General features: G+C 38.0%; 1 protein-coding gene and 1 pseudogene across 2 annotated transcripts in view; one reads left to right on the top strand and one right to left on the bottom strand.

The window, feature by feature from the left end:
* The window catches only part of LOC109065743 (protein unc-13 homolog A-like), an 80,029-nt gene extending 77,094 nt beyond the window's left edge, over window positions 1–2,935 (bottom strand). Inside the window, exon 1 of one of the 2 annotated variants that reach the window (XM_042719112.1) lies at window positions 2,628–2,935. In XM_042719112.1, the coding sequence (XP_042575046.1) occupies window positions 2,628–2,649 (22 nt within the window). In that variant the 5' untranslated portion in view covers window positions 2,650–2,935. The remainder of the gene's footprint in view (window positions 1–2,627) is intronic. The other variant, XM_042719111.1, reaches the window with a different exon arrangement.
* Window positions 2,936–5,839: 2,904 nt separating this feature from the next.
* LOC109061313 overlaps window positions 5,840–13,223 on the top strand; it is an 11,129-nt pseudogene continuing 3,745 nt past the window's right edge.

The raw sequence follows: 13,223 nt of genomic DNA, 5'->3' as shown, positions 1-13,223 counted from the left end.
CCTCGGCATCGGGCACCGCCTCGGCCACCGCATCGGGCACCGCCTCGGCATCGGGCACCGCTTCGGCATCGGGCAACCGCATCGGGACCAGAAAAAACCGGCCCCGGCATTGGGCACCGCATCGGGCGCCGCCTCGGCATTGGGCACCGCATCGGCGCCGCCTCGGCCTCCGGTGCACCGCCTCGGCAGCGGGACATTGCAATCGGGACCCAGCCTCGGGCACCGCCTCGGCATCGGGCACCGCCTCGGCATCGGACATAGCATCGGGACCGCCTCCGCATCGGGCACCGCCTCGGCAATCCGGGCAACGCATCGCGGCACCGCCTCGGCATCGGGTCAACCGCATCGGGCAACGCCTCGGCATCGGCCACCGCATCCGGGCCACCGGTGCCTCGGCACGCCGGGCAACCGCCTCGGCCACCGACATCGGGCACCGCCCTCGGCCACCGCATCGGGCACGTATCGGCCATCGGGCACCGCCTCGGCATCGGGCACCGCTCCTCGGCATCCGGGCATTTGCAGGGTCGGGAACCCGCCTCGGGCACCGCCTTGGCACATCGGGGACCTGCCTCGGGCTCGGCATCGGGCACCGCCCTCGGGAACATCGGCCTCGAGGCATCGGGGCACTGCCTCGGGAACCTTGGGACACCCTCCACCTGGACGAACCCCCCCGCGGGCCTGCTTCGGGAACGTCCTCCCTGGACGGCAGCGGCCTGCTCGGGAACGTCCTCCTGGACGGCAGCGGCAACAACCCCTGTGCTCGGGAAAGGTCCTCCCTGGACGGTCAGCGGCCCCTGCTCGGGAACGTCCTCCTGCGACGGGCGCGGCCTGCTCGGGAAACGTCTTCCGGGCTTTGAGGAACGGCTGACGCCTGTCTCCTCCTCGTGGCGGGCCTGCTATGAAGACGTGCGGGTGTTTGGCTCCTTGCCGGAAGACTCAGGCGTTGAGGGGTCAACCATCTTGTCTGCCAACACAGGTGTAGATCGGACCCTCCTGTGCAGTGGTGCTGGGCTGGTGGTAATCACTCGTGCTGTGGTGCTGGGCTGGCGGCCAGCTTGTGCTGTGGCGCTGGGCTTGGCGGCCATCTTGTGCTGTGGTGCTGACTGGCGCCAGTAATTGTGGCTTTGGCGCCGGGCTGGTGGCCATCTTGTGCTGTGGCGCTGGGTTGGCGGCCATCTTGTGCTGTGGCGCTGGGCTGGCGGCCCTCTTCTCTGGAGACACAGGTGTGGTCGAAGTATCCCATTGAGCACGATGGCACATGGTAATGGTTAAAACCCCAAAGTCTAGGAATCTACAGCCCCTTCATCTCCCATTGAGGTAAAGGGTCAATCCAGACAGGTTGTTAAAAAAGTCCTTCAGTGCTGCATCGTTATAACCCATCCCGGACCGCCATGGTCCAAAAAACAATTGCGCCAGGCCACCCACCTCACTCCCCCCTTTCGAAGGGTGGGTTAAGTTCCGGGAATCTCCCCCTCCGGTATCTCCAGTGGTGGCTGGGGAACCGATTCGACAATCCCACACGCTGGATCTAGGCATGACGGAGTCTTCTGTCACGACACGCACACAAACAGGTAGATCCAAACGTTGCAGTTGTTTTATTAGATAATCCCAAATCTCATGGCCAGCCAGGCAAAAGGTCACACTCAGGTAAGCAGTCCAGAAACATACACACACAACATCCAGAGAACCACGACCCAACCAGGGTGACATCAACAATGGACTCCGTGAGCAATGACAGAACAACCGGTGGTATTTATACACAAGGAAATGACAATGCTAACGGGGGATTGGCATGAGTGCAATGATTGATAACCACGGACAGCTGAGTGCAATGAGCATGTGATGAAACAGACAAGACTATGGGAAATGCAGTTCTAAAGTGGAGTGACGATAAGGGGAAGTGAGACCTCTAGTGGCCACCCAGGGAGACACAGAACAGACACCGTGACAATACCATGATACTCTGAGAAATACTATGACACTTTGAGAAATACCATGATACTCTGAGAAATACTATGACACTTTGAGAAATACCATGATACTCTGAGAAATACTATGACACTCTGAGAAATACTATGACACTTTGAGAAATACCATGATACTCTGAGAAATACTATGATATTTTGAGAAATACTATGATACTCTGAGAAATACTATGATACTTTGAGAAAAACTATGATACTCTGAGAAATACTATGATACTCTGAGAAATACTATGATACTTTGAGAAATACTATGATATTTTGAGAAATACTATGATACTCTGAGAAATACTATGACACTTTGAGAAAAACTATGATACTCTGAGAAATATTATGATACTTTAAGAAATACTATGATACTCTGAGAAATACTATGACACTTTGAGAAAAACTATGATACTCTGAGAAATATTATGATACTTTAAGAAATACTATGATACTCTGGGAAATACTATGACACTTTGAGAAATACTATGATACTCTGAGAAATACTATGATACTTTGAGAAATTCTATGGTAAACGAGTGTGGTAATGATTCAATCTTCTCATATGGTACTTTTTTAAGGGATTCTGTATGATAAATGTATTATTTCGACAAATAAACATCTGTCACAACAAAGGGCAAATGTAAGACTGTTACTCACCCCCGACGCACAGCAGAGACATCGCGCCGCGTCGCGTCGACCTCCGCCGGAACGGGACAGTCCGTTTACTTGCTGTGATTGGATTCAGCCGCGCTCTCTCAACACACAGCCATTATAACTTCAGCTTTTACACAATAAACGCGTGAACGAACGGCCGAACTAACAGAAAATGTTCTCATGAAGCACTTTCCCCGCAGTCCCCTCAGTTCATCGGCCGTTTCGCGCCTCTAGCGCACTGCCATCTTGCTTCAGCACCAGCGGCGCGCGGACAGCTCAGCTCAGCTCGCAGCGTGACGTCACGCCGACGGAGCGTCACGCCACGCGCTGGAGTTTCACGCGGGACTCCCGCTCCTCCGCATGCAGAACTAGAGTTATATAACAGCAGATCAGAGGATTGCGCTTTTATTACACGATAAATCTACCATCCTGGTAGAAACCGGCGGAACATTTCACATATAATATAGGAGACGTCTACATTGATTAAAATTAATGTATATATATATATATATATATTTTATATATATATATATATATATATATATATATTATATATATGTATGTATGTATGTATGTATGTATATATATATATTATATATATATATATATATATATATAGGCCTAGTTCATTTGCAAAAAGTGTTCATTTGCACTCTATTCATATACTAACTTCTTAAAAATATTTTTATTTATTATACAACTAACAAAAGCAAAAAAAAAAAAAAAGAAGCTTGCCTCTAGTCTTTTTCTATTCTATCTGTTTTCTTTTTATTTATTATATAATTAAAAATTTCTTCCGCTTATATGCTTAGATAACTCCGTTTTTAACAATTTTCAAAAATCGTGTTTTAAACTGCAGTCGGGTTATTTTGATTAGGTAAAAACATATCTAACAAATACAGCTAACAAACACAATAAAACATGATAATATAATAAAAAAACATGATTTTTGGATATTGAATATATGTATTGAATATATAATAAATATTGAAATATCACTTTCAAAAAAGAATAATTCTATAGGCTATCACACTGCATGAAAACAGTTATTTTTGATTACTGAATAATTTATTATTAATTTATAGATATCACAAGAACAATTTCAAGTTGTTTTGTCTTTAGAGTTAACAGCAAATGTCTAATTCTTTTTTTAATTTTGATAATTAAATAATTATTCACTGAAAAAAGTGGTGTATAAACATTTTTCACTCAGAAATTGCTAGTAAATGTCACTAGTAAAAATGGCAAGTGTCAGATTTTGTTAGTATTTGTTTTTAGTAAAAATGGCAAGTGACACATTAAATAAACATTACCTTTTTGAAGTTTTTGTATAATATATTATTTTCTTGTTAATAATTTTCATAATTCTGCCTTTTTTGACAAGGCAAATGTTTTATATATTATCTATATATATATAATAGAATGTAATAATAATATAAAGAAATTAGGGCTGTCAAATTATTAATCACGATTAATCACATTTTTGATAAAAGTTTTGTTTACCTAATATATGTATGTGTGTACAGGGTAGCTTTATTATGTATATATAATATAAAATCACAACACATAAATTATATTATTTAGAAAATATTGTACATGTAATATACATTTTATATATATTCATTGTTGTTCTTTAATTTTACTATTATATATATAAATATATTTTAATATATAAACATAACATAGTTCTTCTTAAATATATACATGCACTTGTGGGTTTTTTATATATACATAATAATAATACACAGTATACACACATATATTATGTAAACAAAACTTTTATTTTGGATGTGATTAATCGTGATTAATCATTTGACAGCCCTAAAAGAAATATATCAAAATCCTGGAACTGCAGAGATTTCTCTTTTATTGTATAAAATGCTAAATGTATACACGTGCATGTAGGAGAAGGTGTTTGTGGTGGCAAGGCTGTTTTGTTCTGTCACTGTGCTGGTTTGTTTTCATACTGTGTCTAAGTGTATTCTTATGGGTATATGTATTTTTATAGGAGGTATATTTTTTAAACAGATACTGCATTCGCTGCAGGCTCGAGTGCGTGACGTCACCGCGGCGCTGCCTCTCTCATCCAGATGAGGGCATCACGAGATATTAATCTGACATCGTGTTAGGATAAATCTCCTTTGTCTTTTGTCATTTGCATGGATACGTGGACGTTATAGTACGCGATCAACCAGGTAAACCAGATCAAATGGATATAGAGACAACAGATAATTTATTCTTGAACTTCTTTTTGCATGCAACACTAATGTTTATGAGGATTTGGAGACAATAGAGACAACAGATAATTTATTCTTGAACTTCTTTTCATAATGGATATTCTAAATAACACTCTTGACTGGTACAAAAGTATATTAATGTTTATGAGGATTTGGAGACAAGGAGTCCTTCTTTCTGCACTTCTAATATTTTTATTTATATTTTGTTTATTTTCAAATTGTATATATACACACACACACACACACACACACGCACGATATAAAAATCGAAAATAAAAAATATAGAAAATTATATATTTATATAAAATATATAAATTATAAATTAATTTGTCAGTTAACGCAGTTTATAATTTTCTTTATATTATATTTTATTCTAGAATTATTTTCAATATTTTTTATATATTTCTTACACATATTGTAAATTATTTTAAGTTGCATTTTTATTTCACACACACACACACACACACACACACATATATATATATATATGAGTATATATATATATATATATATATATATATATATATATATATATATATATATATATATATATATATACACGATATAAAAAACTCGAAAATAAAAATATATATATATATATATATATATATATATATATATTTATATATATATATATATATATATATGAAATAAAAAATTTTAATTAAAATAATTTACAATATGTGTAAGAAATATAAAAAGAAATATTGAAAGAATAATTCTAGAATAATATATAATATAAAGAAAATTATAAACTGCGTTAAACCAGGGAACTGACAAATTAATTTATATATTTTAATTTTTTATATGTAGGACTTCCATTTTATAGATATTGCAAGAACAATTTCAAGTCTGTTCACTAGTATCGGAGTTAACAGAAAAAAATATAGAAAAGTTAATAGAAAAAAATAATTTAGAATACAGATTTCAAGTAGTTTTAAAAATATTGAGAATGTACACTGGGGACCGGATGTTGCGCGCTCGCGATTTGTTTACTCATTCAGCGGGAGCGCGCTTCAGTCCAAGATGGCTGCTGGAGACAATAGCGGTCGGGTTCCGTGTTTAAATTTCTCGGTACCGGGACCTTTGGGTAACAGCCAACCGAGCAACAGTCCTTACGCTTTGGCTGCGAGTCACCGAGGATCCGCTGGAGGCGGCGGCGGAGGCTCTCAGAGCGTAACGAGACGCTCAAATCCACAACCGGGGCCTGCGGGCCTGGAAGTCCCCGGTGTTGCCTTAGGACCTCCGCCGAACCTGATGAACTCTCTCCCGGCTGCCGCGGCGGTAGTGGGGCCAACGGCCTCGGCCGCCTCGAACATGACAGGAAACCCGTCAAACGCAGCGATGACGCCGGCGACACACGCGTCTCTGTCCGCCGCCCCGGCCTCAGCCGCAGCCGCCGTGCTCGTGTACCGGGAGCCCGTTTATAACTGGCAGGCGACGAAAAGCACCGTGAAAGAGAGATTCGCGTTTCTGTTCAATAATGAAGTACTGAGTGATGTTCACTTTCTAGTGGGTAAAGGAATGGGCGTCCAGCGGATACCTGCGCACAGGTGATTCCCTTAATATCCACTGATGACTTTAAGACAGCAAATTATTAAAATGACTTTTCTGTCATCATTTGTGACCCAGGACAACAAAATCAACTTTAAAGTTGTCCAAATTAAGTTCTTAGCAATGCATATTACTAATCAAAAATTAAGTTTTGATATATTTACAGTAGGAAATTTACTGAATATCTTCATGCAACATGATTTTGACTTAATATTCCAATTTTTGTCATAACATACACCATGCAATTTTGTTGTCTATTGCTACAAATACACCTGTGCTACATATGACTGCTTTTGTGCTCCAGGCTCACATTTACTCAACACCATATCGTCTTAAAACCTGTATGACTTGCTTTATCCGTGAAAAACAAAGAGGAGATGTTTAGCAGGAAGTTCATGCGGCGTCTCAGTATAATGGAAGTGGATGGGGACTGGAGCTGTCAAGCTCTAAAAATGACAAAAAGCATTCTAAAAGTAGTCAGTATATGTAATGCGCTATTTTAAGAAGTCTTCCGAGGGTATCTGACAGCTTTGTGTAAGAAACAGAGTGAAATTAAAGACGTTATTCGTTAAAAACAATCCCCCCCTCAGCTGACGCTCTTAATTCACGCGCGGTCAAATATGGGGGGTGCAGGGTTGCCAGATTGGATGGAGGATTTCCAGCCCAAAAGCTCATAAAAACCCGCAAACTCCTACAAAAAAACACACAAAACATTAACAAATATCAACTCAAGCAATTAACCCCTTAACTGTCACCGTCCCACCTGTGGGACGCTTGGTGCTCTTTTTTGTTGTTGTCCTTTTTCTCTATAAAATCTTTTAGTAATCATCATAAATTAAATATCATTTGAAAGCTTAGAAGCACAAGATTCATCCTGTGAAAACCATTTTGAAATCGGATATTGTGTTACCATGGAAATGGTACTTTAAAATCTTATGGCGGTCTCCTCCCCCTTAGTGGGCGGAGTCAAGGGTCATATTACAAAATGCATTACGGTCTTTTAAAATCAAAACTTTTTATAATCTTGGCAACAAACATATCATTGGAAAGCTCTGAGTCTCAGGATTCCATATTTGGTGGTTATTTTGAGTATTGAAGTAAAATTGACAGAGAAATCTAGGGAAAAATTCATTAAATAAAATTCTAAGTAGTTTTGATGGCTCCCAGTGGCTGTTTGTGGTATGACGCCCTAAATAAAATCTCACAGGAACTTTCTGCATTTTCAATGACTTTAAAGTCAAAATCAGAATAAGTTAAAGTTACTACCACCATTTAGGCAGGCATGTGCTTATTTGTCTTTAAAATAACACTTTTACGTATTGTAATGTATTAATAATATTATAAAAGCACGATTTGGTGTTATAATAATTATTTGTAATGTTAATATCACCCGTTGCAGGTTTGTTCTGGCCGCTCTGGAGTTGTGTGTTTTTTGTGATGTTTTTAGGGGGCATGGATGCCACATCCACAGAGATCGAGCTTCCTGACGTAGAGCCTGCGGCCTTCCTCGCATTGCTCAAGTAAAAGTATATACGTACATACAGTACAGGTCAAAAGTTTGGAAACATTACTATTTTTAATGTTTTTGAAAGAAGTCTCTTCTGCTCATCACGGCCTGCATTTATTTGATCAAAAATACAGAAAAAAAAACAGTAATATTGTGAAATATTATTACAACTTAAAAATAATAGTTTTCTATTTGAATATACTTTAAAAAAATAATTTATTCCTGTGATGCAAAGCTGAATTTTCAGCATCATTACTCCAGGCTTCAGTGTCACATGTAACATCCAGTCTATCACATGATCATTTAGAAATCATTCTAATATTCTGATTTATTATGAGTGTTGGAAACAGTTCTGCTGTCTAATATATTTGATGAATAAAAAGGTTAAAAAGAACTGCATTTATTAAAAAAAAAAAAAAAATTCTAATAATATATATTCTAATAATATATTTTCTTTACTATCACTTTTTATCAATTTAACACATCCTTGCTGAATAAAAGTATTGATTTTATTTAAAAAAAAGAAAGGAAAAAAAAAATTACTGACCCCATATTACTGACCAGTAGTGTATATTGTTATTACAAAATATTTATTTTTAAAAACATAAATTCTTTTTTTTTTTTTTTTTTTTTTTTTTTATTCATCAAAGTATCCTAAAAAAGTATCACATGTTCTGAAAAATATTAAGCAGCAGAACTGTTTCCAACTTTGATAATGAATCATCATATTAGAATGATTTCTAAAGGATCATGTGATAATGATCCTAAAAATTCAGCTTTGCATCACAGAAATAAATGATAATTTAAAGTATAATACATTTAAAAACTATTATTTTAAGTTGTAATAATATATCACAATATTAAACAGTTTTCTGTATTTTTGATCAAATAAATGCAGGCTTGATGAGCAGAAGAGACTTCTTTCAAAAACATTAAAAATAGTAATGTTTCCAAACTTTTGACCTGTACTGTACATACATTCCAGAAAGCTTCAGAGTTGTAAATCATGACATGTTCTCCAGGTTCCTGTACTCTGACGAGGTTCACATCGGCCCCGAGACGGTGATGACGACTCTCTACACCGCCAAGAAATACGCCGTTCCCGCTCTGGAGGCGCACTGTGTGGAGTTTCTGAAGAAGAACCTGCGCGCGGACAACGCGTTCATGCTGCTCACACAGGTAGAGCTCATTCGCTCATGTTTGCACAGACTCCCGTGGATCTGATGGGCTGATGTGTGGTTTGTTTGAAGGCCAGACTGTTCGATGAGCCGCAGCTTGCCAGCCTGTGCCTGGAGAACATCGACAAAAACACAGGAGACGCTCTGGCTGCCGAGGGATTCACAGATATTGATCTGGGTACTGTATCACGGAAACAAATCCACGGTATTCCGCATTACAGGACCGCGGCTCGAACTCGAACGCTGTTTACGCTGCTGAATACAGAAGAAGATATTTCGAATGACTTTTGTGTTCAGCAGAGACTCTTACAGGTTTGGAAGAACTTAAGGGTGATTAAACGATGACTGAATTTTCATTGTGGGTGATTATAAAAAGAGTATCTAATAAGTCGTTTACATAGTTTTATGGTTTTATTCTACTTCATCCTTTTAGTTTGTACTGCTAAATGTCTCATTCGTTATAAATGAAAGCATTTAGTAATCTTAGTTAATTGCAATATTTAATGATACTGTACATTATTAAAATACATATTTTTTTCATCTGTTAATATTAAGGCTGTCGGTCATTTAAAATATTTAATTTAATTAATTACACCATGTTTCGATTTAATGAATCGCAATGAAATAACCACAAAAGATTATTTAAAGATATTTTCGTGATAAATGAAGTGGACGTTACAAATTGTAGCTTTGGAAATATTTTATATGATTCAACAAAAATGTTTATTACACGTAAATGTTTATTATACGTAGACATTTAGTATACTATTATATAATAGAATATGATTTTAAAAGAAGTTTGTTTGAGGAATTATTTTTTTTGGGAGTTATTTTTTTTGGGAGAATAAATTAATTAATTAAATGATACTGTAAATAAGAAACTAATTCTGCCAGCAGGTGGCGGTAAATGTCTTTATGAGTGATTCGTTCATTCGAATCGTTCAAAGTCTGATTCATTCAGGAATGAAGTAAACGGCTCTCTTTATGAACGGATCTTTGAATCATTGATTCACTCGATTCATTCAAAACGTGATTTTAATGCGTTAAACTAACAAACCTAGTTACTATTAGTTATTGCAGCGTGGACTAACATGAACAAACAATGAAGAGCTTTATTTTTTAATGAACATTAAGATGAATAAACTCTGTAACACATGCATTGCTCATTATCAGTTAGTGCATTAGTTATTGGGACCTTATTGTAAAGTATTAATTTCTTTGTTTTTTAATTTGTTAGTGTTTTCTTGATTAACTACTTAACCTTAGAGGCAATGTTTATTGAACTTAATTGATTAATAAAGGCCACATGCCATTGTTTTTAAATAATATACACTACAATTCAGAAGATTACAGTCAATGTTTTTTTTTTTAAAGAAATTAATACTTTTATTCAGCAAGAACACATTAAATTGCTAAAAAAAAAAAACAGCAAAGACATAATGTTACAAAAGATTTCTATTTTAAATACATGCTATTCTTTTGAACTTTCTATTAATCTGTGAATAATGAAGAGCCGCAAATCATCATATTAGAATGATTTCTGAAGATCATGTGACACTGAAGACCGGAGTAATGATGCTGAAAATACAGCTGCACATCACAGAAATAAATTACAGTTTATAATATATTAAGCTATTTTAAATGCAATAATATTTCACTGTCTTTATTGTATTTTTAATGAAATAAATGCAGCCTTGATGAGCATTGAAGAGACTTTCAAAAACATCTAAAGCTTACAGATTAGTGTATGTTTTGAGAACCGTAGTTGTTTCCTCACATCCTCACGGACGTCTCTCTCTCTCTCTCTCTCTCTCTCTCTCTCTCTCTCTCTCGTCTGTCAGACACGCTGGTCGCGGTGCTGGAGAGAGATACTCTGGGTGTGCGCGAGGTGCATCTGTTCGGAGCGGCGGTTCGCCTGGGCAGAAGCCGAAGCCTCACCGACAGCAGCCTGCAAGCCCACGCCGGAGAACAAGAGACGCGTGCTGGGAAAAGCCCTCAATCTCATCCGCTTCCCGCTCATGACCATCGAGGAGTTCGCCGCAGGTCTCTATACATGCACCTCGCATTAACCCTGTAAAGACTGAAATACGTTATAATAATAGTCCGAAAAATGGGACAGTTTATTGAACCTTTACACAAAATATAATATTGATACACAAGGCTTTTATAGCTCGTATGTGTCCCTGCAGCACAGAAGCAGTCTTAAGAAGTAGCACAGGTATATTTGTAGCAATAGACAACAATACATTGTATGAGTCACAATTATTTCTCTTTTATGCCAAAAATCATTAGGATATTGAAGTCTTGTCCATGAAGATATTTTGTAAATTTCCTACTGTAAATATATCGAAACTTAAATTTTTGATTAGTAATAATGCATTGCTAAGAACTTACATCTGAAAAACTTTAAAGATGATTTTTTTTTTTTCTCTCAATATTTAGATTTTTTTTTTGCTACCCTTCAGATTCCAGATTTTTCAAATAGTTGTATCTCAGACAAATATTGTCCTCCTAACAAACCATACATCAATGGAGAGATTATTTATTCAGCTTTCAGATGATGTATAAATCTCCATTTCAAAAAATCGACCCTTATGACTGGTTTCATGCTCCAGGGTCACGTGTGTCTCAGTAAGATGCTCCAAACATATAATGCAGTGATTGAGAGATGAAGAAATAAAGGCTCCTCAGAAGATGTGAGATGTTCTGGAGGCTTGTGAAGATCATTCCTCCGCTGAGGAACAGTGAAAGTAAAGCTTCTGGAGAACAAACGCTCCTCAAAAGATCCTGAGGATCAGAATGTTGAGACATCTCTAAAACATGATTGGGGGGGCGGGGGGGGGGGGGGGGGGGGGGGATTGTTGTTGATGGTGTGTGTGTGGGGGGATGGAGAATCAAGTAAAGCTGAGCTGCTTCAGTCCAGTAAGAGTTCATCTGGAGATATTACTGCAGTTATTCTGACCTTTACTTGATCAAAATCACTCGAGATGAAGCTGGACGCTCGTACAGTTACACTAAAAGAGCTTTGACTTGATAAAACACTCAGAACTGTCCATCAGAGACAGAAGAGGTGCAGGAGATTGAGTGAAAGGCATGTATTAAATATGATGCAGTAGCTTTATGTGTGTTTCACTCAGGTCCTGCTCAGTCGGCCATTCTGATGTTCCTGCACTTCACGGTGAATCCTCTAAACCGCGCGTGGAGTTCATCGACCGGCCGCGCTGCTGTCTGCGAGGGAAAGAGTGCAGCATCACGCGCTTCGGGCAGGTGGAGAGCCGCTGGGGTTACAGCGGGACCAGCGACCGCATCCGGTGAGAGACGCCCGCGTGTTCCTTCTCTCCGCTAACACACCTGTGAGCCAGCTAACCCAGTCACTGCTCTCTGCAGGTTCTCTGTCAACCGCAGGATATTCATCGTGGGGTTCGGCCTTTATGGATCCATTCACGGACCTACAGACTATCAGGTCAACATACAGGTGCGACTGTCAGACCATTTTTAAGCGATACAAGTTCATTTTAATGTGTGTCAATTCCCTGCTCAGTTAATTGTTACAGATCGGATTTTTATCCAATACGCTGATATTTTTCAACTTTATTTTTTTATTTTTTTTGGCCGATACCGATATTTCTTTTTGTTTGGAAACGACACAAAGTCTCTCCTGTGTGGAAATTATAAGCAAATTATTTTTAATTTGGTTAGTTTTTAACAAGAACTTATTTGTTAGAATTAAATAAACAATAATAAAGTTATTTTATAATGACATTACATTGAAGCTTTGAAAATAATCATAAATAAACTATATATCAGTTTTTTTTTCAGAACGATGAAATAGTAGCCTTAATATTTTATTTTTAGATGTAACTTTTGTAGATGGTCTAAAGCAGAAGAATTGTAAAAATTCTGAAAATATTTTAGAGCTCATAATTTGTTTAAAAAATAATAGTAATAATCATAAACATTAATGAATAAATCAGTATATATAAAATTATTTAATTTACAAGTGTTATGTCTAGTTTTGTGGTCCAGGATCACATATGTGTTAGCACTATTTATTAAATTTTTTATTTGTTAAATTATTGAATTTTATTACATTTTTCATACTTAGTTTTCACTGATTTTCAAC

Source organism: Cyprinus carpio, chromosome B2, assembly GCF_018340385.1.
Source record: "Cyprinus carpio isolate SPL01 chromosome B2, ASM1834038v1, whole genome shotgun sequence".
NCBI classification, from domain to species: Eukaryota; Metazoa; Chordata; class Actinopteri; order Cypriniformes; family Cyprinidae; genus Cyprinus; species Cyprinus carpio.
The sequence above is the reverse complement of the archived record's forward strand: the minus strand, read 5'-3'. Positions and strand labels throughout refer to the sequence as shown.